General features: G+C 65.1%; 1 protein-coding gene across 7 annotated transcripts in view; it reads left to right on the top strand.

Moving 5' to 3' along the window:
- Positions 1–591: 591 nt before the first annotated feature.
- LOC138810981 (epidermal growth factor receptor substrate 15-like 1) overlaps positions 592–26120 on the top strand; it is a 37055-nt gene continuing 11526 nt past the window's right edge. For 6 of the 7 annotated variants that reach the window (XM_069998425.1, XM_069998424.1, XM_069998421.1 and 3 more), the window contains exons 1-18: positions 592–661; positions 7495–7536; positions 7621–7710; positions 8023–8070; positions 8469–8564; positions 8809–8871; positions 12156–12281; positions 13165–13224; positions 14451–14684; positions 16156–16313; positions 16638–16794; positions 17428–17513; positions 17595–17667; positions 18412–18573; positions 20537–20734; positions 21709–21837; positions 25165–25288; positions 25613–25663. In XM_069998425.1, the coding sequence (XP_069854526.1) occupies positions 629–661; positions 7495–7536; positions 7621–7710; positions 8023–8070; positions 8469–8564; positions 8809–8871; positions 12156–12281; positions 13165–13224; positions 14451–14684; positions 16156–16313; positions 16638–16794; positions 17428–17513; positions 17595–17667; positions 18412–18573; positions 20537–20734; positions 21709–21837; positions 25165–25288; positions 25613–25663 (1930 nt within the window). In that variant the 5' untranslated portion in view covers positions 592–628. The remainder of the gene's footprint in view (positions 662–7494; positions 7537–7620; positions 7711–8022; positions 8071–8468; positions 8565–8808; positions 8872–12155; positions 12282–13164; positions 13225–14450; positions 14685–16155; positions 16314–16637; positions 16795–17427; positions 17514–17594; positions 17668–18411; positions 18574–20536; positions 20735–21708; positions 21838–25164; positions 25289–25612; positions 25664–26120) is intronic. The other variant, XM_069998422.1, reaches the window with a different exon arrangement.

Below are 26120 nucleotides of genomic sequence, written 5' to 3'. Positions count from 1 at the left end.
GAGAGCGTGCCCTGGGTGTGGCTGCCCGGCTGGCCCCCCGCCCCGGTGAGCCGCCGCGCCCCGCTCCGCCCGCCTCGTGGAGGATCTGCGGTGTCGCCGGCTTCCAGCCGCCTCGCGCTCCCAGTCTGCCCCGGAGGCCTGCGGACTCCGCTCCCCAGGCCGCGCTGCCAGAGCTGCGGGCCGCACTCACGGTCCACACCTCCAGAGTCCGAACTTGGGGACCGAGGCGAGAACTCGGGACCCGCGGCCAGGTCGCCGCCGGACTCCCTGGGACGCCCGCAGCTCGTGCCCCGCCGCCCCGCCGCCCCGCCGCCCCGCCGCCCCGCCGCCCCGCCGCCCCGCCGCCCCGCCGCCCCGCCGCCCCGCCGCCCCGCCGCCCCGCCGCCCCGCCGCCCCGCCGCCCCGCCGCCCCGCCGCCCCGCCGCCCCGCCGCCCCGCGGCTGCAGGCGCGAGGCCCCGCCCCGGCCCCGCCCCCAGGTGCGTCCGCGCACGCGCCCCTCGGCCCGGGCTCCGCCCCCGCCTGGGAGGGGCTGCGCGCGCACCGTCCCCGTCCCAGTGCGCACGCGCGGCGGGGCCCCGCCCACTCCTCCCCGTTCCCCGGGCGCTGGGAGCCCGAGTCGGCGGGAAGATGGCGGCGCCGCTCATCCCCCTCTCCCAGCAGGTACGGGCGGGGCGCGCCGGCGGGCGGCGGCGCGGGGCGGCGGCGTGAGCTCGCCGGGGCGCGGGGAGGCCGGGCCGGGCGGCGGCGGCGGGGGGCGGCGCGGACGGCCCCGCGGCGCGGCCCTGAAGGTGACAGGCCGGCGCGGCCCGCGGCCTCCGGGCCCGGCGGCTTCCGCGGGCGGCGACCCCGCCGGGGCCGCGGCGCTCGGGGGGCTCCGCCCGGAGGCCGCCGCGCCCGGGCCCCGCGGGGCGAGGGGCGGGGGCCGCGGGCCCCGGCGCCGCCTGCGGTCTTTGTCTCCCGCGGGGGTCCCGCACCGGAGCGGAGCCGCGGGAGGGGCCGTCCCGGCGCCGGGCCTCGGGTCCGCGGGCCAAAGATGAGGAGGAGGAGGAGGATGACGGCGCGGGCGATGGTGACGGTGACGGGGACGGCGGGGACGGCGATCGCAGCCGGGAGCGGGCCGCTGTGCGATCCGGGGCAGGTTTTCATTCATTGGTCCCTCCGTCCCTGCCGGGGAGACCGGCGCCGGGAGCGCAGCCCCGTCACCCGCACGGACGGACGGACAAGGTCGCCGCCGTCCCGGAGGTGACTGGGTCCGTGTCCCGCGACCCCGAGCCGCCGCGTCGCGCCCGAGCGCTCTGCCCCCCCCCCCCCCCCAGCGCCATGACTCAGACCCGGGTGGTGGTCAGGGTGTTTGTTGGTTTGGTGTCCGTGTGCCCGTCCCGGGGTTTGAGCTCAAGGTCTGGGCTCAGCTCAGCACTTTTATGTATGTATTTTTGCACCAGACGGGCGCCCTACCGCCTCTGAGCCACAGGCCCACGGTGGCTTTTTGCTGGTTAACTGGAGATAAGAATCTCACCGACCACCCAGGCTTTGAACCGCGGTCCTCGGACCCCAGCCTCCCTTCCCGCCTGCAGCCATTCCTTCTCCTGAGCACCCGTGGATGGAGCGCTCGCTCCTCTTTGGGGTGTCAGGGCTGTGGGGTGACATGAAGGTTAAACACGGCATGTAGGCCCAGCGTCTGGTCATTCGGCCTCTAGGTGTTAGATCGGGGCTGGTACTAAGAGCCAACCTGGCGGGTGTTGACAGGCTGGTTGACTACCTGTCACCCGAGGAGGAAGCCCATGCTTGTGAAGTCTTGCAAGAACTGGCCAGTTTACAAGGCTGTTACTTAATTAATAAGGCTGAAGAGCCGGTGGCTATTAATTAACAGCTGCTTCTAACCTACACCTTAGTGCTCAGTAAAATGGGAAGTGTCCTACAGGTACTGGAGGTTACTTGAGTCTTGCTATTTTGCCCAGACTGGTGTTGAACTCTTGACCTCCTGGTTCCGCCTCTCAAATAACACACATACACACACGTGCCGGGCCTGAGACGTGAACTGCAGGCCTAGGCGCTGTCCCTGAGCTTTTTCACTCAACTCTGTGGCACTCCGCTACTTGATCCATGACTATACCTTTGGCTTTTTGTTGTTGTTGTTGGCTGTGGGGCTTGAACTCTGGGTTTTCTGGTGGTTCATTGGAGATAAGAGGCGCATGGACTTTCCTGCCCGGGCTGGCTTTGAACCTCGATCCTCAGATCTCAGCCTCCTGAGTGGCTGGGATGCCAGGCTTGAGCCAGGGGTGCCGGCTTTTTTTTTGTTTTGTAGTTAATCAAGAGGTAAGTCTCACAGCTGTTCCTGACTGGGCTGGCTTTCAACTTTAGTCCTCAAATCTCAGCCTCTTGAGCAGCTGGGATTCCAGGTTGGGCCGCTGGCACCCAGCTCAGAGTTTCCTTCATTTGAGGGGCTCTTCTTCAAACTTGCTAGTTTTTGTGAGGTACTGGGGCGTGCACTCAGGGCCTCTGCCCTTGCTTGTCTTTTTCACTCAAGGTTGGTGCTCTGTCACTTGAACCACAACTCCACTTCTGGCTTTTTGGTGGTTCATTGAAGACAAGAGTCTCAGACTTTCCTGCCTGGGCTGGCTTTGAACCTCGATCCTCAGATCTCAGCCCCCTGAGTGTCGGGGATTATAGGTGTGTGAGTCCCCAGCTTCTGCTTCCTGTCTGATTTTGACACCAGTGCTAATTTGGCCCCTGTCAGTGGCTGCAGCTGGTGTTTGTGGGTGCGTCCTGTACCCGCACTCTGCCTGGGGGAGCAGGGCTCTCGCGCTGTCGTGCGGTGGTTTGAGGTCCAGGGAGATGTGTTGCTGGGAGGTGACTGGGAGTCGGGGCCCTGGCTCCTGCTTCGAGCCTTCGCAACAGACTTGGTTTCCTTTTGCTCTGTGTCAGTGCTGGGGCTCGAACTCAGGGCCTCGTGTTCCTGCTTTCTCCTTCGTGGGTGCCTGTGGCACCCGGCAGCCACGCGTGCTGCGCTTCTCTTCCTCAGCCCCAGCTGGATGGCCGCTGCCCTCCTGTGCCTTCCCAGAGGCCTGGCAGCGCCCCACGCCGCCATCTGTGTCCCTGCCCCGGGCGCTGCAGGAGCTGTGAACCCCGGAGCCCCGGACCCGCAGGGAGCGTGCTCCGGCCTCAGTGTCCGGCCCAGGGAGTGCCAGAGAGGAGTCAGCCCCTGTTTTGGAAGCTTCTCCTGTCCTGGCCCTCTGGCCTAACGGCGGAAGGCGAGGCCAAGTTTCCTTCCTTTGGATAATTGTGTCCGCATGTCTCTGCGCTTTTTGGGGGGAGGGGGGCAGTCCCCAGCCACACCCCCTTTTTGCTTTCTTTCTCAGCTAGGGACTAGCTTTCGGGCTCAGACCACAGCCCTCCCAGAAAGCTGCGGCCTAGCCGGGGTCCCAGCCACACCCGGCCTGTCGGTTGGGACGGGCGACCCTGTGACCTTGCTGCCCGGCCGGCCTCCACTGGCAATCCTCCTCATCTGCCTCTGTCAGGCGCCACGTCTCTGCCTCTGCCCTGGAGGCCAGGTCTGAGGCAGTTGACCGCAGGAGCCGGGCGCGTGGCCGCCGTGCTCCCTCGGGGCAGACACAGCAGAGGACGCGTGGAAGCCGAGGCTGGTCCTCTCTCCTCAGGGCTGGGGTTACAGGCATGCTCTCCACTCCGCTCTCCTCCTTCCTCAGTCCTCTGGGAAGATGCGGCCTCGTGGGAGGGCGCTGAGCTCCTGCCGGCCGGGAGCATCCCCATCAGCATCTCCTGCTCCTCTTCCTCTCTGCGTCTTCACCTCTCCCAGAAGTGCACGCGGCCCCCACCCCTGACCTCCCTTGGGCGCCGCCGCCGCCGCCCTGTGAAGTACTGTTTCGTGTTGTTGCAAGGGTGATGGGGGGGGGTGCAGGTTCACGAGTCAGCTGATGAGTGCGTTATTTTGTGGGCGGTGTCACCCCATCCCTTGCTCTCCCAGCTCCCCCCCCCCATCCTTTCCACACAGTGTCCACTCAGTTCCTCTTGTGGTTTTGAGACAGAATCTGGCTTGCAGTCCAGACTGGCCTGGAACTCTCCACCCCTCCCCCTGCCCCGGCTGTCTCCTCTGCACCCCTTCTCTGGAGCCTCCTGAACCCCAAGCGCCTCCGCCCCTCTGGCTTCCTGGGGCAGGGTTCCGCCACCATGGGGGGCAGGGCCACTATTGTCAGGGGCTTCTTTGGGTTTGGGGGAGCGCTGCAGCCCTGCACAGAGACAGAGGTCGGCAGGGATGAAGAGGGGGGCAGGGATGAAGAAGGGGGCCAGAATGCTAATGGAAGCCGCCGTCCAGGGACTGGACCAGCTCAGGATCGCCGCCCGCCACCGCTGACCAGCCACCTCTTGAGCAATGGGGCCTGCACCCCATCTGCCCAATCCCCACCCCCATGTGTGTGTGTGTACGTGCGTGTGCGTGTGTGTGCGTGTGTGTGTGTTGCTCGTGGGGCTTGCACTCACTGGGCTTTTTCACTCATACCTGGTGCTCTACCACTTGAGCCATGCCTCTCCTTCTGGCTTAAAAAAATATTTTTTCTTTTTTTCTGTCAGTTGTGGGGCGTGAACTCCGGGCCTGGGCGCTGTGCCTCAGCTCTTCAGCTCAAGGCGAGCATCGTAGCACTTGAGGCACAGCGCCACTCCAGGTTTCTGGTGGTTCCTTGGAGATAAGAGTGTCACAGCCTTTCCTGCCCGGGCTGGCTTTGAACCGTGATCCTCAGATCTCAGCCTCCCGAGTAGCTGGGATGACAGGCGTGTGCCTCTGACACCGGCTCATTATTTTGATTTTTAATTCTGGTACTGGTTGCTCTCACGCTCGGCCCCCACCAGAGCCCCACCCCAGCCTTGTGTGTGCACGGCGCTTCGTGTTTGCCAGCCTCTCTGTGGGACCCCGGCCGGCCTGGACCTCCAAACCTCCTGCCCCAGCCTTCCAAGGGCTGGGATTATAGGCCGGCACTATCAGGCACTGGTCATTTGGGGGGTCATCTGTTTTTCCTCCCGCCCAAGCATGGTCCTCAGGGCTGGGCCGTGCTTCCTGTGTTCGCTGGGGAGAGGCGTGCATCGGTGGGGGGTGGAGGGGTGGGGGGAGTGTGGATCGGTGCTGTGTGGGGCTCTGGGAGCAGTGTGAATCGGTGGCGGGGTTTCCACGAGCAGCACCGGCTCCTGGCTTGTGTGCGGTGATGAAGAGGACGGGCAGGCCTTCAGGAAGGATGTATGTGAGGGGGACGCTTGCACTGGCTTTTGGGGGGCCAGGACAGCTGCAGGGGTGCACAGCGGTACTGGGGGCTGAGTCTCCACAGGGCCGCCGGCCTCGGGCCTGGGCACTGGCGGGCAGCGGACGCGTCCACTCACAGCCAAGGCCGCTGCCCCTCTGGCCCAGGCCCCCGTGGGGTCTCCTCCCTGCCCCTGCCCGTGCCCCAGAGCCGCTTCCCACCCCGCGTCCTGCTTCCTCACACCCCCGCCATCTTCTGCACCACGCACAACCCCCCGGGGTGCTCTTCATCTGCACTGTTACTGGTTTTGGGGTCCTGGGGTGGAGCCAGGGCCCTGATGGTGGCGGGCACGTGGCGGCCTGGCCAGGCTCCCACACACGTGCAGCACGCGCCGCGGCGGTGCCAGGTCTGTATCAGAAGGAATCCCATTCGTGTCTGCTGATGCTCGAGGAGTTGGCACCCCGTGGAGTGGGGGCCAGCCCAGAAACCCAAGCAAAAGCGTGAGCCGCCTGGCAAAGCTCCTCGCTGCAGCGAACTTGACCCCAGGCAGCTACCCAGCCCGGGCCTTGCCAAGCACACCCTCAGCATGGTGCGTGTGTGTGCACCTGCGTGTGTACACACTCACACACTGCTGCTGGGGCTTGAACTCAGGGCCTGGCGCCGTCCCCGAGCTTCTGTGCTCAGAGCTGATGCCCTGCCATTGGAGCACAGCTCCACTTCCAGTTTTTGCTGGTTCATTGGAGATAAGAGTGTCACAGACTTTCCTGCCCAGGCCGGCTTTGACCGCCATCCTCAGATCTCAGCCCCCCTAGTAACTAGGATGGCAGGGTGAGCCGCCAGCGTCCTCTCCTGGCGTATTTTGTCACTGCAGCCCCGGCTGCATCTGGATTTCAGGCCGCCTCGCAGCAGGCTCCTGTCTTGAAAAAGGGAAAAGGCACACGCCCGGGAGGCGCGGGTCTTACACGGCTCCTTCAGGCACAGTTCCGAAGCCACTACCAGCTGCTTGGTGGCGGCTTGGCACAGCCTGGCGAATGCTGGCCCCCTGTGGGTGAGGGCTTGCTTGGGCTCAGCCACGGAAGGCGGCTGGCAGCCCCGCGAGGACTCTTTCTGGCTTGGGGACCGCCGCCTCAGGCCCGTCTGTGCCCAGGTCTCTGCTCACGTCTGGCCGGGGAGCGGTGTGTTGTCAGAGTGTGCCAGCCGGGAGGTGGCCGACACAGTCATCCTGCCACCCAGGCTTCCGCCCCCCAGCCTGCAAGGCTGTCAGGGCTGTCCACAGGGCCCCTGTGTCCCGTCCCCCCGCCCTGCCCCCCCACTCCCCTCCCCCCCGCTCCCCTCCCCTCCCCCCCCGCTCCCCCCCCCCCCCCCCGGCTTCCTCCAGACTGAGCACCCAGGTGGGGTCGTGGCTCTGCTGACCTTGCCTCTTTGGGGGTTTTTTTGTCAGTCCTGGGACTTGAACTCAGGGCCTGGACGCTGTTCCTGAAGTTTTTTGTTTTTTTTTTGCCCAAGGCTAGCAATCTACCACTTGAGCCGTGGCGCCACTTCCAGATTTTTCTGTGTATGTGATGTTAAGGAATCAAACCCAGGGCCGCATGCATGCGAGGCAAGTGCTCTACCACTGAGCCACAGCGCCACTTCTGGTTTTCTGGTGGTTTATTGGAGATAAGAGTATAGGGGAGGGCTGGGAAGGTGGCTCAGTGGCAGAGCGCTTGCCTTGCATGCATGAGGCTCTGGGTTCGATTCCTCAGCACCACATAAGCAAAAAGAAAAAAGCCGGAAGTGGCGCTGTGGCTCAAGTGGTAGAGCGCTAGCCTTGAGCTGAAGAACTGAGGGACAGCGCCCAGGCCCAGAGTTCAGGCCCCACGACCGGACCCAAAAACAAAAAAAAAAGAGTCTAGGGGACTTTCCTGCCCGGGCTGGCTTTGAACTGTGATGCTCAGCTCTCAGCCTCCTGAGTAGCTGGGGTGACAGATGTGAGCCAGAGTGCCAGAGTGCACCACCATCATCACCTCGCCACCCGTGTGTGTGTGTGTGTGTGTGTGTGTCCATGTGTCCTGGAGATTGAACTCAGGGCCTGGTGTGTGTGTGTGTGTGTGTGTGTGTGTGTGTGTGTGTGTGTGTGTGTGTGTGTGTGTGTGTGTGTGTGTGTGTGTGTGTGTGTGTGTGTGTGTGTGTGTGTGTGTGTGTGCAGGTCACGCATGCTGAGGCAGGCTTGTGGAGCGCGCCCTGACCCTGCGGTGCTTTCATTCACAGATTCCCGGTGGGAATCCGCTCTACGAGTCCTACTACAAGCAGGTAAGCACCGTCCCCACCCCACCCCCAGCAGCCCGGCCATGCCACCCGCACCCCCCGCCGCTCAGCGCGCCTTGCCCCCTCCAGGTGGACCCAGCCTACACCGGGAGAGTGGGGGCCAGCGAGGCCGCGCTTTTCCTCAAGAAGTCGGGGCTCTCCGACATCACCCTTGGGAAGGTATGGCGGGGTGCACGTGCGCGTGCATGTGTGTGTGCGTGCACTCGGGGAGTGTGTGAGAGTGAGCATGCCGTGATTTCTCCTCCTTGGCGGCCCCCATGCTCTCCCTGGGGCTGGTTACCCAGGTGCGTGGTGCCCTCCTGTAATCCCCGCACGGGGAACGGGAGGCTGGAGGGCTGGGAGGGCGCTGCTGCCCCACCCCGACTCCTCGGCCACGGCCTGTGTGCCTGTGGGGCGCGGTGCCCCCCACTCCCCCCCCCCCGGCGGAGGCGTGGCGGGTGGCGGGGTCACAGCACCTCCGTGTCTCCGCAGATATGGGACCTGGCCGACCCAGAAGGTAAAGGGTTCTTGGACAAACAGGTATTTATTGACGCGCGCGCGCGCAGGCTCGGGCTGGTGCGGGGACCCCGGCCGCCCCCAGGGCCACCACCCCTGTACCTCCTGCCAAGGCAGCGGTCTAACAGTCGGGGGTTCACTGTGGACCCCTTGAGTCACGCCTCCTCCCCAACCCATCTTGTAGAAGCCAGCCCGGCCGGCCCGTGCGGCGCAGCCCCGCCCTCGCCAGACCCCCCTCTCCCCCCTACCCCCCCGTACTGCATGGAAAGCCGTGGCCCGCGGGTGCCCCATCCCTCGTCGTGGGGCGCGGGTGCCCGGGGGGGGGGTCACCTCGTGTGAGCCGCCGTCCTGGGGGTTGGAATGGACCCCACACACCTGCGGTCCCCGGCCGGCCCGTGGTGACGCCGCCCTTTGGCTTGCAGGGCTTCTACGTGGCCCTCAGGCTGGTGGCCTGCGCGCAGAGCGGCCACGAAGTCGCCCTGAGCAACCTGAGTCTCACCATGCCGCCCCCCAAGTTTGTGAGTGTCCTCCCCGCACCCCAGCACGTGCGGCCGGCCGGCCAGCTCGCCCACTGGCCTCTGTGCGCCCCACTGGCCTATCCCTTCCAGAACCTTCCCGGGCCCCGCGCACCCCTGTGGCACGACATCTGTGCGTGCGTCCATCCCGCAGCCTGGCAGAGGCGCAGCTTCAGCCCCTCGCCACAGCCCCCCAGTCAGCGCCGCAGGCCCCTCACCCCTGACCACAGCGGCCTCTCCTCCCCAGCAGGACACCAGCAGCCCGCTGATGGCCACGCCGCCGCCCGCCGACACCCACTGGGCCGTGAGGGTGAGTCCCACCCGGAACCTCGCTGGCCCCGGGGCGTCCAGTCCCGTCTAGCCTGTCTGGTGCTGTCTGTCTGGTCCTGTCCGGTCTTTCCAAGCCTGCCCTGCCCTGCCCTGCCCTGCCCTGCCCTGCCCTGCCCTGCCCTGTCCTGTCTGGTCCTGTCCTATCTGATCCTGTCCTGTCTTCTCCGGTCCTGTCTGTCTGGTCCTGTCCTGTCCTGTCTGGTCCTGTCCTGTCCTGTCTTCTCCGGTCCTGTCTTTCTAGTCCTGTCCCGTCTGGTTCAGCCCTGTCCTGTCCCATCTGGTCCTGTGACCTCTGCAGTAGGTGTGCCATCCCCAGCTGCCCCTGGGCCGCAGTTGGGTTCCTGCGTCTGTGGCTCCCTTCGTGTTGTGGGGCCGCCTGGCTTAGGCTCTCTCTGCTAGGCCCCGGGCCCGCGCGCGCGCTCGCTTCCCACACAGGGTCTGGCAGTGCCCTGACGCTTCCGCGTGGCTCCCACGCACGTCTGCCCATCCTGGGGTGAAGCCATCTGGGGTTTTTTTAATTCTTTTTTATGCTTTGCCCCGGCTGGTCTTTTTCTCTTGTTGTTGTCAGTTGTGGGGCTTGAACTCTGGGCCTGGGTGCTGTCCCTGCGCTCTTCAGCTCAAGGCGAGCGCTCCACCGCTGGAGCCACAGCGCCATTTCTGGTTTCCTACTGGGTCATTGGAGATAAGAGTCTCACGGTCTTCCCTGCCCGGGCTGGCTTTGAACTGTGATCCTCAGACCTCAGCCTCCTGAGTAGCTGGGATGACAGGCGTGAGCTGCTGGTGCCGGCTGCCCTGGCTGATCTGAGCCATGATCCTCCTGCATCAGCCTCCACAGCGCCACCACCCATGGCCATTGTTACTATTTTTTTAATTGCCATGGGGGGCTGGGGTCCTTGTTAGCACGGGGCCGTGTGTCCCCCAGCCCCAGCCCCAGAGAGGGGTACGGGGTGTGGGGTGCGAGCTTTTATTTTCGAGAGCAGGTCTGCTGCGGCAGACCCGGCCTCCGCCAGCTCGCGCCCCACTGCCCCCCACCCCCACCCCCACCCCCTGCTCTTGCTGGTTGTTCAGAATGGAAATTGGGAGAGCCTGAGCCTGAGTGTGCATGTTTGTGTGTGCACGTGCGTGTGCACGTGTCTGTGCGCATGCATGCACACCTTCCAGCTTCTGTTGCTCTCGTTGCTCGCTGCTTTGCGGCCAGCGATTCTCAGCACACGCCCACTATTTGCAAAGACAAGAGGAAGGGTCCTGTGGGTGAGTACGCCTGCAGTCCCAGCCTCTTCGGTGACGCAGGCCCATCCCGACCTTGCTCTGCTTCTGGAGGAGGTGAGGGAGCGGGCACAGGGTCCCCCCTCGCCCGGGCACCCCCCCCTTTCCCAGCCACCTCCTGAGCTGCCCCGGCCAGGCTCATGTGGCCCCCTGTGATGGCGTGCACACGAACCCCGCCCCCAGGGCTCCGCACCCATCTTCTTGTTGTTTTTCTGTTTGTGTCTGTTTTGGGGAAACAAAATCTAGCTATGCAACCCAGGCTGGCCTCGAACTTGATCCTTCTGCCTCCACTTCCCATCCTCATTCTCTCAGGGCATCTTTGTTGCAGCTTTGTTCCCTGGGGTGGGTGGGGGTGGGGCGGGAGGGCGCTGGTCCGCAGGGTGGGGTGCAGGGGCTTCTCTCTGGGCAGTGTAGACGCTGCGTGGTCCTGGAAAGGGCTGCCCGGGACCCTATCCCTACTGTGCTGGGGTCCTGGCAGGTGGGGCTGGGTGTGGCAGGATGCAGTGGGAGGCGGTGTAGTGGGGGATAGGACCAGCACCACAGACCCAAGGGGGGCTCTGTTGCGCACAGCCCTCCCCTTCTCTGTCTTCTCATTTTTTTTTTTTTTTTTGCGGGTCCAGTTGTGGGCCTGAACTCTGGGCCTGGGCGCTGTCCCTCAGCTCTTCAGCTCAAAGCTAGCGCTCTACCACTTGAGCCACAGCGCCACTTCCGGCTTGTTTTTTGCTTATGGGATGCTGAGGAATCAAACCCAGGGCCTCATGCATGCAAGGCAAGCGCTCTACCACTGAGCCACCTTCCCAGCCCCTTCTCATTTTTTTTTTATTTCCTTGAACTTTTTTTTGGGGGGGGGGTCCGGTCGTGGGGCCTGAACTCTGGGTCTGGGTGCTGTCCCTCAGCTCTTCTGCTCAAGGCTAGCGCTCTACCACTTGAGCCACAGCGCCACTTCCGGCTTTTTTTTTTTTTTTGCTTATGGGATGCTGAGGAATCGAACCCAGGGCCTCATGCATGCAAGGCAAGCGCTCTACCACTGAGCCACCTTCCCAGCCCCTGAACTTATTTTTTTGTGAAGCGAGCGCCTACACTCCCGCGTCCTAGGCAGGCTCTACCCCCTGAGCCAGCCTCCAGTCGTTTTTACTTCAGTTTTCTCTCCATAGGGCTTCGCGGTAGGCCTGGGCCATGGTCTTATTTACAGTTCACACACCTCATCACCCTAGCTTTTTATTGGTTGAGACCGATGCTCCTGAACTGATCTGGCCTTGAACCAAGGTCCTGCTGATCTCTGCATCTTGAATAGCAAGGATTACGGGTGTAATCCTTTGTGCTCGGCCTTGAATTTTTTATTTTTACTGTGCTGAGGAGGGAAGCCAGGGCCTCACCCCTGTTAGTCAAATGATTTTCCACTCAGCCATCCCCTCAGCCTCAGTGTTTCTTTTGTGCTGATACTGATTCTTGAACTCGGGGCCTGGGCGCTGGCCCTCAGCTCTTCAGCTCAAGGTGAGCGCTCTACCACTTGAGCCACAGCGCCACTTCCATCTTTCTGAGCGGTTTACTGGCACGGCCTTCCCTGCCTGGGCTGGCCTTGAACCGCGACCCTCAGACCTCAGCCTCCTGAGCAGCTGGGATGGCAGGCGCGAGCGCCGGCGCCGGGCTCTACAGTTCTTTCAGCACCGGGCCACTGGAGCCACAGTTCTGCTTCTGGCTTTTTCGGTGCTTCACTGGAGATGGTCTCACAGCCTTCCTGCCCAGGCTTTGAGCCCTCGGCTTCCGGAGTGGCTGATTGCAGGCGTGAGCACGCTGCCGGCTCCCGTGTCTTCATGGCTGCAAAACGCATCTCTGTGCGGCGCCCGCCGCCCGTCCCGCGGGGAGCTTGCTCGTCTCCCAGCCCCGCGGCCGTGCGCGAGGCCGGCGCGGGCCCGAGGAGGGGGCCGGGCGGGGCGGGAGGACGCGGGGGCTCCCCGGGCCCGCCCGCGCTCAGGCCGCTGCTCGCTGCCCCCGCAGGTGGAGGAGAAGGCCAAGTTCGACGGCATCTTTGAGAGTCTCCTGCCCATCAACGGCCTGCTGTCGGGGGACAAGGTGAAGCCGGTGCTCATGAACTCCAAGCTGCCGCTGGACGTGCTGGGCAGGGTGAGGCGCGGGCGGTGAGCCGCGGCCCGGGGCTCGGCGGGAGCGCACAGCCTCGGGGCGGCGCCGGGCTGAGTTCGAGTCCCAGAACCAGCACGAAAGGAAACTTGAAATCAAAACCCAGTCCCACGCGCCCGCGCATGCGTGCACTCGTGGAGGCCCCTCCACCGCAGCGTGCTCGTTCACACGCCTGCGCATGCGTGCACTCGTGGAGGCCCCTCCACCGCAGCGTGCGCGTCCACGCGCCTGCGCATGCGTGCACTCGTGGAGGCCTCTCCACCGCAGTGTGCGCGTCTGCGCATGCGTGCACTCGTGGAGGCCCCTCCACCGCAGTGTGCGCGTCTGCGCATGCGTGCACTCGTGGAGGCCCCTCCACCGCAGTGTGCGCGTCCACGCGCCTGCGCATGCGTGCACTCGTGGAGGCCCCTCCACCGCAGCGTGCGCGTCCACGCGCCTGCGCATGCGTGCACTCGTGGAGGCCCCTCCACCGCAGCGTGCTCGTCCACGCGCCTGCGCATGCGTGCACTCGTGGAGGCCCCTCCACCGCAGCGTGCGCGTCCACGCGCCTGCGCATGCGTGCACTCGTGGTGGCTCCTGACGGTCCCCGTTCAGCTGCACCGCTCAGGCTGGAAGGAGAGGCGGAGTCCTGTGGGCTCCTTTCTCAGCCCACGCTGAGCGCCGCGCGCTGGCTCTGCCGGTGGCACCCGGTGGGTCACAGGGCCGGCAGGGTGGGGAGAAGGGTCCTGTGTGGCCGTGGGGAACCGAGGTTCCCAGAGCCCCTCCCCAGCCGGGCGCTCGGGGCCGGGCGCGCGCAGCTGTCCCCCACACGGAGGGGCGGGGTCACCCTGCACCACCCTCGCCGACCCCGCCCGGCCTGTGCCCGCAGGTCTGGGACCTCAGCGACATCGACAAGGACGGCCACCTGGACCGGGACGAGTTTGCCGTGGTAGGCCCCGGGCCCCGACCCCCCACCGCCGCCCAGTGCCCCCAGATGACGGGCCCCAGGCCCCGAACCCCCACCGCCGCACAGTGCCCCCAGATGACAGGCCCCGAACCCCCACCGCCGCACAGCGCCCCCCGATGACAGGCCCCGACCCCCCACCGCCGCCCAGTGCCCCCAGATGACGGGCCCCAGGCCCCGAACCCCCACCGCCGCACAGTGCCCCCAGATGACAGGCCCCGAACCCCCACCGCCGCACAGCGCCCCCCGATGACAGGCCCCGGGCCCTGATCCCCCACCGCTGCACAGCGCCCCCAGACGACAGATCCCAGGCCCCGACCCTGAGATGCACAGCGCCCACACATGACAGACTCCAGGCCCCACCGCCACACAGCACCCCCACATGACAGACTCCGGGCCCCACTGCCACACAGCACCCCCAGATGACAGACCCCTGGCCCCAATCCCCAGACGCACAGCACCCCCAGATGACAAATCCCAGACGACAGCGCCCCCAGATGACAGACCCTGGGCCCCGATCCCCCTACTGCCTCACAGCACCCCCAGATAACAGACCCTGTGCCCCGATCCCCAGACGCACAGTGCCCCCAGATGACAGACCCCGGGCCCCGACCCCCCCACACACAGAACCCCCAGGTGACAGACCCCAAGCCCCACCACTGCACAGCGCCCCAGATCACAGACCCTGGGTCCCAACGGCCCCCAACCCCCAGATGCACAGAGCCTCCAGATGACAGATCCCGGGCCCTGACCCCTTCCACACACACAGAGCCCCCAGGTGACAGACCCCAGGCCCCGACACACCCCACACACACACACACAGAGCCGCCAGGTGTCAGACCCCGGGCCCTGACACCCCCCCAGCCGCACAGCGCCCCCAGATGGCAGACCCCGGGCCCTGGATGGCCCCACGCCAAGTGGCAAGGCACAGACCTGTAGTCCCCGCACCCGGTTGAGTGGCACGGAGCCTCCGAGCCGGGACGCTGGCTAGGCACAGGCGTTGCAGGAGCGGCCCCGCCTTGTAGAACTTTCTGGGTCGTATGTCTGGACCCTGAAGAGACTGAGGACGGCAAAGCCTCAGGTGTAGAGAGCGAGCTTGGCCGCATGTCCTGGCGCCTGCAGCCCCTGCACAGACATCGGGACGCCCCACGGGGACCAGGGGCGGGGCCCACGGAGGGGGGCGTGCCCTCACCCCGTGGTCTGGCCCACAGGCCATGCACTTGGTGTACCGGGCGCTGGAGAAGGAGCCGGTGCCCTCCGCGCTGCCCCCCGCCCTCATCCCGCCCTCCAAGAGGAAGAAGGCCGCGTTCCCCGGCGCCGTGCCCGTGCTGCCCGCTAGCCCCCCGCCCAAGGACAGCCTGCGCTCCACGCCCTCCCACGGCAGCGTGAGCAGCCTCAACAGCGCGGGCAGCCTGTCCCCCAAGCACGGTGCCAAGCAGCCGCAGGTAACGCGCCGCCAGGCCTGTCTAAGCACCAGGGCCCGAACTCGCGGCCTTGGCTTGCCCAGTGGGCTCTCCGCCGCTGCGGGCCGCGTGTCTGGAGAGGGCCTCGCTTCCCTCCCTGCTGCGCCCGGCCTCCACCTGTTTGTCTTGCGGCTCACATCTTAGCTGGGACGATAGGCACTCAGCACTGTGCCTGGCACTCTTTTTTTTTTTTTTTTGTCAGTCATGGGGCTTGAACTCTGGGCCTGAGCGCTGTCCCTCAGCTCTTCAGCTCAAGGCGAGCACTCTACCACTTGAGCTACAGCGCCACTTCCGGTTTTCTGGTGGTTTATTGGAGATAGGAGTCTCACGGTCTCTCCTGCCCGGGCTGGCTTTGAACCGCGATCCTCAGATCTCAGCCTCCTGAGTAGCTAGGATTACAGGCGTGAGCCACCAGCGCCCGGCTTGCCTGGCACTCTTGAGAAGAGGGTCTCGTGAGCGTTTGTGTCCAGGCTGGCTTTGAACAGTGATCCTCCCATTCTCCCAAGTAGCAAGGGTTACAGCCATGACTTAGGATGAGATAGATGTTCTCCCTCTCCCTCTCCCTCTTTCCCCCCTCCCTCTCTCTCTCTCTGCCTTAGTGCTTGAACTTAGGGCCTGGGCGCTCTCCCTCAGCTCTTCAGCTCAAGGTGAGCGCTCTACCACCTGAGCCACAAGCCACTTTTGGTTTTCTCCTGGTTTATCAGAGATTAAGACTCTGAGCGATTGTCCTGCCCAGGCTGGCTTTGAACCTTGATTCCCAGCTCTCAAGCCTCCTGAGTAGCTGGGATGTGAGGCGTGAGCCCCTGACACCTGGCTGGTGTCATCTGGCATCAGCGGCTCTGGCATGCAGCACCTTCGCCCATTTCCGGTGCTGTAGTGGAGTCCCTCGGCCTCAGAGCAAAGGCTCAGCTGGGGGCCGGGCCTCATGGCTGTCATCCAGGCTGCCTGGGAGGCTGAGATGGGAAGGACCGTGTCTGAAGCCAGCCTGCAGAGCGGCGGCGTGGGCCTGTCAACCCAGCAACCACGGGAAGCCCAAAACTAGACCAGCATAAAGCAGGACTGGGGCCTAGCTCCAGTGATGCAGAGCCCTGAGTTCACACCCTGAGCGAGGGCGCAGGTCAGGCCCGCACTCCAGGCTCCATGCGCCAGGGAGGCTGGGCGCTTCTTTGCCGGGATCACAGGCGTGTGCTGCCCTGCCTGGCTTGCGTGCCTTTTCCTAGGAAACCAGGGCAGGTGGTGCCGGAGGCCAGGGCCGTGTGCGTGGCCTCCAAGCTCACCCCCGCGCTCCTGCTTTCCCAGGCCGTGTCCCTTCCAGTGCGGGGTCAGGGCCGGCGGAGGCGCCCCTCAGTGCCACAGCGCGCAGGCGTGGGCGGGGCTCTGGGGCGGGGCTAGGGCCAGCAGGGGCGGGGCTAGGGCCAGCGGGGGCGGGGCTGAGGCGGCCCTCCCGTTGCAGCCGGCCGCGGCCTGGGTGGTGCCCGTGGCGGACAAGCTGCGCTTCGACGAGGTCTTCCTGCAGACCGACCTGGACCTGGACGGCTACGTGAGCGGCCACGAGGTGAAGGACATCTTCATGCACTCCGGCCTCACCCAGAGCCTGCTGGCGCACATCTGGTGAGGCGCGGGCCCGGGGTCAGGGTCAGCCTCCCTCCCCCCCCCCCCCCCCCCCCCCCCGCGGCGCTGGCCTCCGCCGGGCTCCGCCAGGGCGGCGCGGCGGGGCTGTGCCGGCTCTGTGACGGGCCCCCCAGACTCGGACACCCCTCGCCCGCCTCAGCCCCCAGTAGCGGGGTGCGGGTGCCCCCTGGCCGGTCAGGAGCTGAGGACACCCCTGTGGGCCGGCCCGGCGCCCCTCCGCTGGCCGGCGTGGGGCCCGGCGGAGGCCGAGGCCGGCCCCGCGGTCTGGCGCTCCGTGTGTAACCGCACCCCACGTTTCTCCAGGGCCCTGGCCGATACGAGGCAAACGGGGAAGCTAAGCAAAGACCAATTCGCGCTCGCTATGTATTTCATTCAGCAGAAGGTCAGCAAGGGCGTGGACCCACCGCAGGTCCTCTCGCCGGACATGGTCCCGCCCTCGGAGAGAGGCGCGCCCCTGCCGGTGAGTGCGCCCCGGCCCGCCCCACCTCCCCGGCCCGGGCCCCGCCCCCTGCTCCCTGTGGCCCCGGACCGCTCCGCCCCTGCTGTGCCCCAGGCCACGCCCCCTGCTCCCTGTGGTCCCGGGCCCGCCCCCGCCCCTGCTCTGTGCCCCAGGCCACGCCCCCTGCTCCCTGTGGTCCCGGGCCCGCCCCCGCCCCTGCTCTGTGCCCCAGGCCACGCCCCCTGCTCCCTGTGGCCCCGGACCGCTCCGCCCCTGCTCTGTGCCCCAGGCCACGCCCCCTGCTCCCTGTGGTCCCGGGCCCGCCCCTGCTCTGTGCCCTAGGCCACGCCCCCTGCTCCCTGTGGTCCCGGACCCGCTCCTGATGCTTGTGGCCCTGCTCCTGGCCCTCTATGGACCCCAGGCCCTGCCCCCTGTGGTCCCGCCTCCTGCATCCTAGGCCCCGCCCCTGCAGCCCAGGCCCCGCCCCATCCCTGTAGCCCTGCACCCTGCAGCCCAGGCAAGGTGGTGCTGCCCCTCCCGTCCCCAGGGCCCGGATGGCTGCGGGTGTCCCTGCCCCGCACTGAGACCTCCAGAGCCCACCCTGCGCCCCAGCCCCGGTGCCGCCGCCCTCAGTGACGGCCTGTCTGACCCTAGGACAGCTCCAGCTCGCTGGGCCCCGGGGAGTTCACGGGAGTGAAGGAGCTGGACGACATCAGCCAGGAGATCGCCCAGCTGCAGAGGTGCGGGCTGGCCCTGGCAGCGGGCGGGCCGGCGCCTGTGCTGGACCCCATTTCTCACTCACTCGTTTGTCTTGGTCTCAGGGAGAAGTTTTCCCTGGAACAGGACATTCGGGAGAAGGAGGAGGCGATCCGACAGAAAACCAGTGAAGTCCAGGTATCGCCATCCTCTGGGGGCCAGGCCCAGAACTCGGGGCTTCTCAGTCACCCATAAGATGTTCTGGTTCTGGGGAGAGAACCAGGGGCTAGAGCGCACCAGGAGAGCGCCCATTGAGAGTCTGCCTCCAGCCAGCTCCATTTGCTTTCCCCCTCCTTCCCTTTCTCTATCTCTTTCTTTGTCTGGTACTGAGACCTGAACTCAGGGCTAATGATTGTTTGGCTTCCTTGCTCAGCTACCGCTCTGTTCTTTGAATCACACCTCAATTTTTTGTTGGTTACCTGAAGATGGAATCCCCAGAACTTTCCTGCCTGGGCTGACTTCAATCTTTGATCCTCTAAATCTCAGCCTCCTACGCAGTTATGATCACAGGCCCAAGCCACCAATACTTGGCTCAGTGCACCATTATTTTGTGTGCCAATCGTAGGACTTGAACTCAGGGCCTGAGTGTATCCCTTAGCCTTTTTGCTCTCTGTTTGAGCCTTTTTACGCTCTGTTATTTGAGCCACAGCTCTACTTCCAGCTTTTTGGTGGTCCACTGCAGATCAGAATCTCATGGTCTTGGCTGCCTGGGCTGGCTCTGAACCTCGGTCCTCAGATCCTCAGCCTTTTGAGTAGCTGAGATTGCAGGTGTGAGCCCCCAGCGCCAGGCCGCCCTCCCTCCCCCCCACCCCCCCCCCCCACTGATTTGTCATCCGGGTCATCATGAGCTGACTTTGTCACGTACCCACCCCTGTCCCCCAGGAACTCCAGAACGACCTGGACAGGGAGACGAGCAGTCTGCAGGAGCTGGAGGCGCAGAAGCAGGACGCGCAGGACCGCCTGGACGAGATGGACCAGCAGAAGGCCAAGCTCCGGGACATGCTGAGCGACGTCAGGCAGAAGTGCCAGGACGAGACCCAGATGGTGTGTGTGACCCCCACCACACACGACCTCCTGTGACCCCACACCCACACACGACCTCCTGTGACCCCCCACACCCACACACGACCTCCTGTGACCCCCCCCACACACGACCTCCTGTGACCCCCACACCCACACACGACCTCCTGTGACCCCCACACCCACACACGACCTCCTGTGACCCCACCCCACACACGACCTCCTGTGACCCCCCACACCCACACACGACCTCCTGTGACCCCACATCCACACACGACCACCTGTGACCCCACACCCATACATGACCTCCTGTGACCCCCCACACCCACACACGACCTCCTGTGACCCCTCACACATGACCTCCTGTGACCCCCCCCACACACGACCTCCTGTGACCCCCCCACACACACGACCTCCTGTGACCCCACACCCACACACGACCTCCTGTGACCCCCACACCCACACACGACCTCCTGTGACCCCACATCCACACACGACCACCTGTGACCCCACACCCATACATGACCTCCTGTGACCCCCCACACCCACACACGACCTCCTGTGACCCCACATCCACACACGACCACCTGTGACCCCACACCCATACATGACCTCCTGTGACCCCCCACACCCACACACGACCTCCTGTGACCCCCCCCACACACGACCTCCTGTGACCCCCCCACACACACGACCTCCTGTGACCCCACCTTCCCACACACCAAGGCCCCAGGCCTGGGACGCACAGGGTGGGGTGCCGGCCCCCCCTCCTGTCCGTGCTGCTTGCCATGCGGGGGCAGCAAGCAATCCTGAGAGCCACGCCCTCCCTGTGCACCTGGGCGGGATGACCCCCACCCCTCCCCACCCCCGCCGCCCGCCTTTCTGCATGGGGGTGGGGTCGCCATGAGGAAGCTCTGGGCCGGGCTGCTTTCTAGGTGAGGAGCTGCCTCCCTGCCATCCCCGCCACTCTCATTTTCCTGTCCCGTCCCGGCTTTGCGCTCAGGCAGTGGCTGGCTCCGCTGCCCCGTCCCACCTCCAGCCCTGGATTTTTTTTTTTTTTTTTTGGTCGGTCGTGGGGCTTGAACTCTGGGCCTGGGCGCTGTCCCTCAGCTCTTCAGCTCAAGGCGAGCGCTCTACCACTTGAGCCACAGCGCCGCTTCCGGTTTTCTTGTGGTTTATTGGAGATAGGAGTCTCACAGTCTCTCCTGCCCGGGCTAGCTTTGAACCGCGATCCTCAGATCTCAGCCTCCTGAGTAGCTAGGATTACAGGCGTGAGCCACCAGTGCCCGGCCAGGCCTGGATTTTTGTGGTGGTTTTGTTTTGTTTTTTTTGTCACTCCTGGGACTTGAACTCAGGGACTGAGCTTCTTTTTGCTCAAGGCTGGCGCTCTGCCACTTGAGCCACAGCGCCACTTTGGGCTTTTTCTGTGTATGTGGTACTGAGGACTGGAACCCAGGACTTGATGCATGGTAGCGAGCGCTCGACCACTGAGCCGCCTTCCCAGCCCCTTGTTGGTTATTTTTTGGATTGGCTGTCTCTCCTTCAGGCGCTTCCTGGGCGCGACCTGCCAGTTAGGCTGACTTGTTCGGCGTGAGCCCCAGTCCCTCCTGCTCCTCCTTTGACAAGGGCTCTTGGGGCTTTCTGCCCAGGCTGGCCGCCAGCCGTGGTGCTTACTCTCACAGCCTGCTGAGCGGCTCACGCCCTGGTGCCTGGCTGGATCTTCGCTATGGACTTACTCCTTCTTATTTTATATTAAGCATTCATGTCTACACACACATTAAAGAGAAAGGGACCTAGGGGCCAGCTCTCCTCCCCCCTCGAGGCTGGCCTGCATTCGGCACCTTCCTGCCTCTGCCCCCCGGGATTGCAGGCCAGTGGCCCATCTCCGGCTCTGGCTGTGAGCTGACCTCTCACACCTGTGCTGGTAGGGGAGTCTGTCTGTGTGCGTGGTCACTGGCAGCTGAGTGCCTTTGTCCCCTTCTTTCAGATCTCGTCGTTGAAAACGCAAATCCAGTCTCAGGAGTCGGACCTGAGGAGCCAGGAGGAGGACCTGAGCCGAGCCCGGGCAGAGCTCACGCGTCTGCAGCAGGAGGAGACGCAGCTGGAGCAGAGCGTGCAGGCCGGGCGCGCGCAGCTGGACACCATCATCAAGTCCCTCCAGTCCACGCAGGACGAGATCAGCCAGGTACAGCAGAGGCTGCACGCATGCGCGTGATTCACTTGCTCTCCTCCCATCTGGCCCCCCATGCTGGGATGGCGGGCATGGGCCGCTCTGTCCCGAGGCCCTCAGGAGAGCAGCGTCTCCATGCGTCCCCTCGGTCCCACCCGGCCCCCACGTCCCCCACTCAGCCTCCTACACAGCCCAGCTGGGAGTCGCCAAGGGCTCTCGCAGTCTGGCACAATCCATGGGCCTCCCATTTTCAGCCTTCCAGGGAGCTAGGGTTACAGGCGTGAGCCTCAGCCCCGCGTACTCGGTATTTCTGGGGCTCTGTTTTTTGGAGAGACAGAAACAACAGTTAGGTAATGGCCTGAGGTCACAGGAGATCATAGCGGGTAAAATGTGCAGCCGCCCCCTGTGCCCAGTTCAGACCCGAATCCCTGCCGCTCTGGGGACTGAGGGCTAAGGATTGCATGTGAAGATTGGGTAGAAAGATCTACAAGGTTCCATCTCCATTAACCTGTAAAAAGCCAGTCAGGAGGCATGGTTTAAGTGGTAGAGCAGAAGCCTGAGACCCTGGGTTTTGTTTTTGGTTTTGTCAGTCGTGGGGCTTGAACTCGGCCTGGGCGCTGTCTCAGCTCAAGGCGAGTGCTCTACCCCTTGAACCACAGCACCACTTCCTGTTTTCTGGTAGTTAATTGGAGATCAGTTTTATGGACTTTCCTGCCTGGGCTGGCTTTGAACCTCGATCCTCAGATCTCAGCCTCCTGAGTAGCTAGCATGACAGGCGTGAGCCAGCAGTGCCCAGCTGAAGCCCTGGGTTATAATACCCAGTACTGGTTGGAAGGGAGGGAGGGAGGCAGGAAGCAAGGAAGGAAGGAGCAGGCATACAGGCTTGGCGTCTGCCAGGGGAAATCATGATGAGCCAGAGAGAATGGTGTGGGCCCAACAGGAACAGGTGGGGACACAGGGCAGCCCCCCACACCCGTGCTCTGCCGCAGGCCCGGAGCGCGCTGGCGCAGTTGCAGGAGAGCCGCGTGGAGGCGCAGCGTGGCGTGGCGCGGTGCGAGCGGGCGCTGGACGGCGCGGGCCCGGCCGCCCCGGCTGACGGCGGTGGATTTGGAGCCATGGTAACGGTGGAGTAGACGCGACCGCGCCTGCAGCCCTGGCAGGTGCCCACGATGCCATCCTCGCCCCGCCCTGCCCCGTCCCACCCCACTGCCCTCGCTCCGCGCTCGGCTCCGCTCGCTGCCTAACAACTGGCCCAGGCCTCAGCCTGCCGGGCCTCCTGCGCCCCGAGGCCACGGTTGGGCCTCGGTCTCTCGGTCTCTTGGTCTCTCGGTCTCTCATCCACCTCTGCGGTCTGCCTTCCTCCTCCTGCCCCTCGGGCTTGGGCTGGCCTCGGCCTCCCTCTCCTCATCCTCTGTAACCTCTTCCTTCGCCGCCACCTCCTCTCTTCTCTACCCGCTACTCTGCTTGCGCCGCCGCCCGCCCTGCGCGTGCTTGGCGGCTCTGCGGCCCTGGGGGCCCTGGCGGCTCTGGGGGCTCTGGGGGCCCTGGCGGCAATGGGGGCTATGGGGGCTAGGTGTCCAGGCGGGCTTGATTGACAGCATCTTCCTCCCGCCCCTCCTCTGGCCACTTCCTCCTTCCGGGAAGGAGCGCTGCGTGGGGAGCCGGCCCGGCGGCGCACCTGGGGTCTGCGTTGTAATAAACACTGTGAACCGGTGCCGTTCCCTGCTGCGTCGCCGGCAGAGCCTCTGCGGCTCCTTGGGGTCCAGCGGGGAGCCGGCTCCCCCAGGATGGGGAAGCCACCACCGGGCCTCTAGAACTTTCTAGGAACGGCTCTCAAGTTCCTAGTTTAGAGTTAGATTTACACGGAGTGACTACGCGCGCACACTCGGCCTGGGCGCTTCTCCTTTTCCACTCAAGGCTGGCGCTCTGCCACTTGAGCCACAGTTCCTCCTCCGGCCTTTTGCTGGTTCATTGGAGATAAGAGTCTCCATGTTTCTGCCGTGGCTGGCATCAGACCCCAGTGCTCCGCTCTCCGCCTCCTCGGGCGTGGGGGTTACAGGCATGAGCCACCGGCCCGGCCCGGCCTGCGCCACAGGTGTTGATTCGCCTCTTCATTTAGTGGTGTGGGGCGACCCACGCCCAGAGCCCTGTTCACATCACCCAGGGCCAGCCGACCACCCACCACACAGCGGGGCTGCAGCTTCCTGCCCCGCCCCGCCCCGCCCCGCCCCGCCCCGCGCCATCAGTGCCTTACCAGCAGAGCCTCCAGGCGGCTGCCCAGCATCCACTCACCCGAAATCCACGGCGCGTGCATGCCCCAGCTGCCCACCCCTTCCCACTCGGCCGCCTGCTCACGCTGGCACGCCACCACGTGAGCCGCAGCCCACTTCCGGCTTCTTAGTAGTTCATGGGAGATCAGAGTCCCATGGACTTTTCTGCCTGCTGTCTTGGTGCCCCGACCTCCGATCTCAGCCTCCGGGTAGCTGGGATGACAGGCGGGAGCCCTGCACCTTTTAAAGGGTGGAATGTCACCCGAATGGCCGAGGGCCCCGCAGAGTTGGCGCGAGTGTTTCCTAAGCAGGCAGAGGGGTGGCCGCGGCTCGGGACGCCAGGCCCACGTCCCTCAGGACAGCCCAGCCCAGCAGTGCACCGCACAGCGGCGGATGCCTCCGGCAGCCATGGGCCACGGTGGTGTCTCCAGGACCCCACAGCTCCTGAGACAGGGGAGACGGACTCAGACTCCCCGAGTCAGCAAAGGGGCGGAGTAGTGTTCCCAGCTACCTCCTGGAGCACTGGGGCGCTGGCCAGCCCACGCCAGCTTGTGTCACACGGCGGAGGGGGAGTAGTGTGCCCACAGCCCGCGTGTTCCTGTGTCTTGCATCCCATGGTGTACCCACCTGCAGACGCACCGCCTCAACTCACTGGAAGCTTCCATTCCAACGCCACACTGTCTTTATGGGTTTTATGTTTCTCTTTGGGCACTATCGGAGTTTGACTTGGAGGCCTTGCTCTTGATAAGTCAGTGCTGCCAAGACGCTCTGGGCACTGGCTGTGTTTGAGATAGGGTCTCCTTGCCTGTTCAGACCCTCTTCCCATCGAGGCTGCGATCAGGGGCGCGCGCCCCTCCTCCCAGCTTCGGTTGAGCCGGCCTCTCAAGGACTTGTCTGCCCCTGCCTGGCCTGCAGCCTCCCTGTGTCTGCGGGGGCCGGCCTCCAATCAGGATCCTTGTGAGTGCGCCTCTCCAGTAGGCAGGACCGCAGGCGTGAGCCTCGCACTCGGCTCGGGCCCTGCTTCCTCCTCTCTTGGCTCTCAAGTTGCAGGCCCGTGCTGGCCGGGACAGGACTTGGACCCCGCGCTCTTGGGTGGGGTGAGCGCAAATCTTGGGCCTCAGTGGGGACGCTCGTGGGAGCTGAGAGCCAAGGGCACTCAGCCCTCGGAGCCGTCTGTCTGTCTGTCTGTCTCGCGCTTGCCCCGGCACTGGCTGGGCCTCCCATCGGGGGCAGCCGGTGCGGGCGGCGCCGGGCGCTGCATCCCAGGTCAGCGGTCTCCACGTCCTCCACAGCCTGGGCTGAGAAAGGGGCCGTCGCGCCACAGCCCAGATCCAGCGCCGCCGCCCCGCCCTCCTGCCTCCTCAACCCAGCGCTCTGTGCCTCCCGGCCTCCTTCATCCGGTGTTCCTGGGCACTTCATGCCCAGTGCTGAGGCTGCAACCCTCGGTTCTTTTCTAAACCCAGCATCCCTGGGGATACGCTGGCCACAGCACTCTTGTTGAATACGTCTTTGGGGGCCTGTAATCACTCCCAAACCGTCACCTGTGTTCTCAGCCGCCTGGCAAGCCGCACCCATCCTCCTGCCTCCACCTCCCCGCAAGCTGGTGCTGCAGGTGTGTGCCCCGGCACCCAGCCCACAGTAAGCCGGGACTGAAGATGTCATTGTGCTCAGACATTAAGCTTCGTTCCCCTCACAGTCTCTCAGGGTGCTGAGCACAGCCCTGGGGTCCCCCTCCAGGGCTTCCGCGCCCCCAGTGCCCGGCTCCGGATCTCACTCACTTCTCCCTTCCTTTTCTTCCTTTTGTGGCAACTGGGGGGGTTGAACTCACACGGGCTCCTGCTCAGGAGGGCAGGCCTCTCCGCTCGAGCCACGCCCGCCGCTCCCTGCCGTGCCCAGGGCCGCGGGCTTGCTTCCGGCGGTACGGCTCTGCAGTGTTCCGGGGGCGCGAGGAGCCGCGCTCCGTCCTTCCTGCGCGGCCGCCGCGGGCATGCGGGTTGTCTCCACTGGGTGCACTGTTTTAGTTGCTCCAGGCTTACCCGTTGCACCCGTGTTGCCCAGTGCCCGCTGTCCTCTCCCGTGGCGTCCGGGGTGGCTGGACAGGCGGAGGTCGGGCCGGGGCGTGCTCTGGTCCTCCGTGGCAGTGACCAGCGCGTCCTGTCCGCTCCGCCGCTCCAGGACGATCCTTTCAAGAGCAAAGCCCTGCTGTTCAGCGGCAGCGCGCAGGAGCTGCCAGCCGACCCCTTCCAGGCCGACGACCCCTTCCAGACCGACCCCTTCAAGGGAGCCGACCCCTTCAAAGGTACACGGGCCCCGCCGGCACGCACCCTGCGCCCGCCCTCCGACGGGAGCCGGGCAGCCGCCCCGGGGGTCCGCATCTGCACGCGCTGCCCGTGGGGTCGGCGGCCTCGGCCCCCAGCAGCGGGCATCAGCGCGTGCCCACGCGGGGAAGGGCAGGTGGCGTGATTCCGGGGCTGGCGCTCCCTCCAGTCCACGCTCGCGACCCCCAGCCTGTGTCCACCCCGTGGGGGCCGGGTGGGAGTTTCCTCCTCCCAAAGCTGGATGGGCCCGAGGCAGAAAAAGGCCGGGCAGACCCAAGTATTGTTCCTCCTCCTGCCCCCTGCAGGCGACCCGTTCCAGAACGATCCATTTGTGGAGCAGCAGACAGCGATCACAGGTATGGTGGCAAAGGTGACACGGCCGGGGGTGCGGTGCGGTGGGGTGGGGCGGGTGCGGTGCGGTGGAGTGGGGCGGGTGCGGTGCGGTGGGGTGGGGCGGGTGGCTCTCAGGCCACACCCTTACAAGGAGGGGGTGGCGGCTGCCCACACAGATGGCGGCCCTCCACACCACACAGGCCCCGGCTTGGTAGCAGGTGGATTTTATTCTCTTGAGATGAAGCTCATCTCCATGTGTGCAAGCTGGTGCCAGGCCTTGAACACAAGGCTTCACGCTGGCTAAGCAGGGGCTGCTCTGCTTGAGGTGTGTGGCCAGGCTGGCCTGGGCTTTGACCTCTGATCTCCATCTCCTATGTAGCTGGGATGATAGGCAACCCCTGCCACGCCCCGCATTTTTCTATGGAGATGAGGGCCTTAGGAACTTTCTGGAACCTTGATCCTCCGGGATTCTAGGCAGAG

Source organism: Dipodomys merriami, unplaced genomic scaffold (assembly GCF_024711535.1).
Source record: "Dipodomys merriami isolate MVZ:Mamm:240054 unplaced genomic scaffold, mDipMer1.0.p SCAF_519, whole genome shotgun sequence".
In the NCBI taxonomy this organism is placed as follows: Eukaryota; Metazoa; Chordata; class Mammalia; order Rodentia; family Heteromyidae; genus Dipodomys; species Dipodomys merriami.
This window is presented reverse-complemented; position numbering and strand designations above follow the sequence as displayed.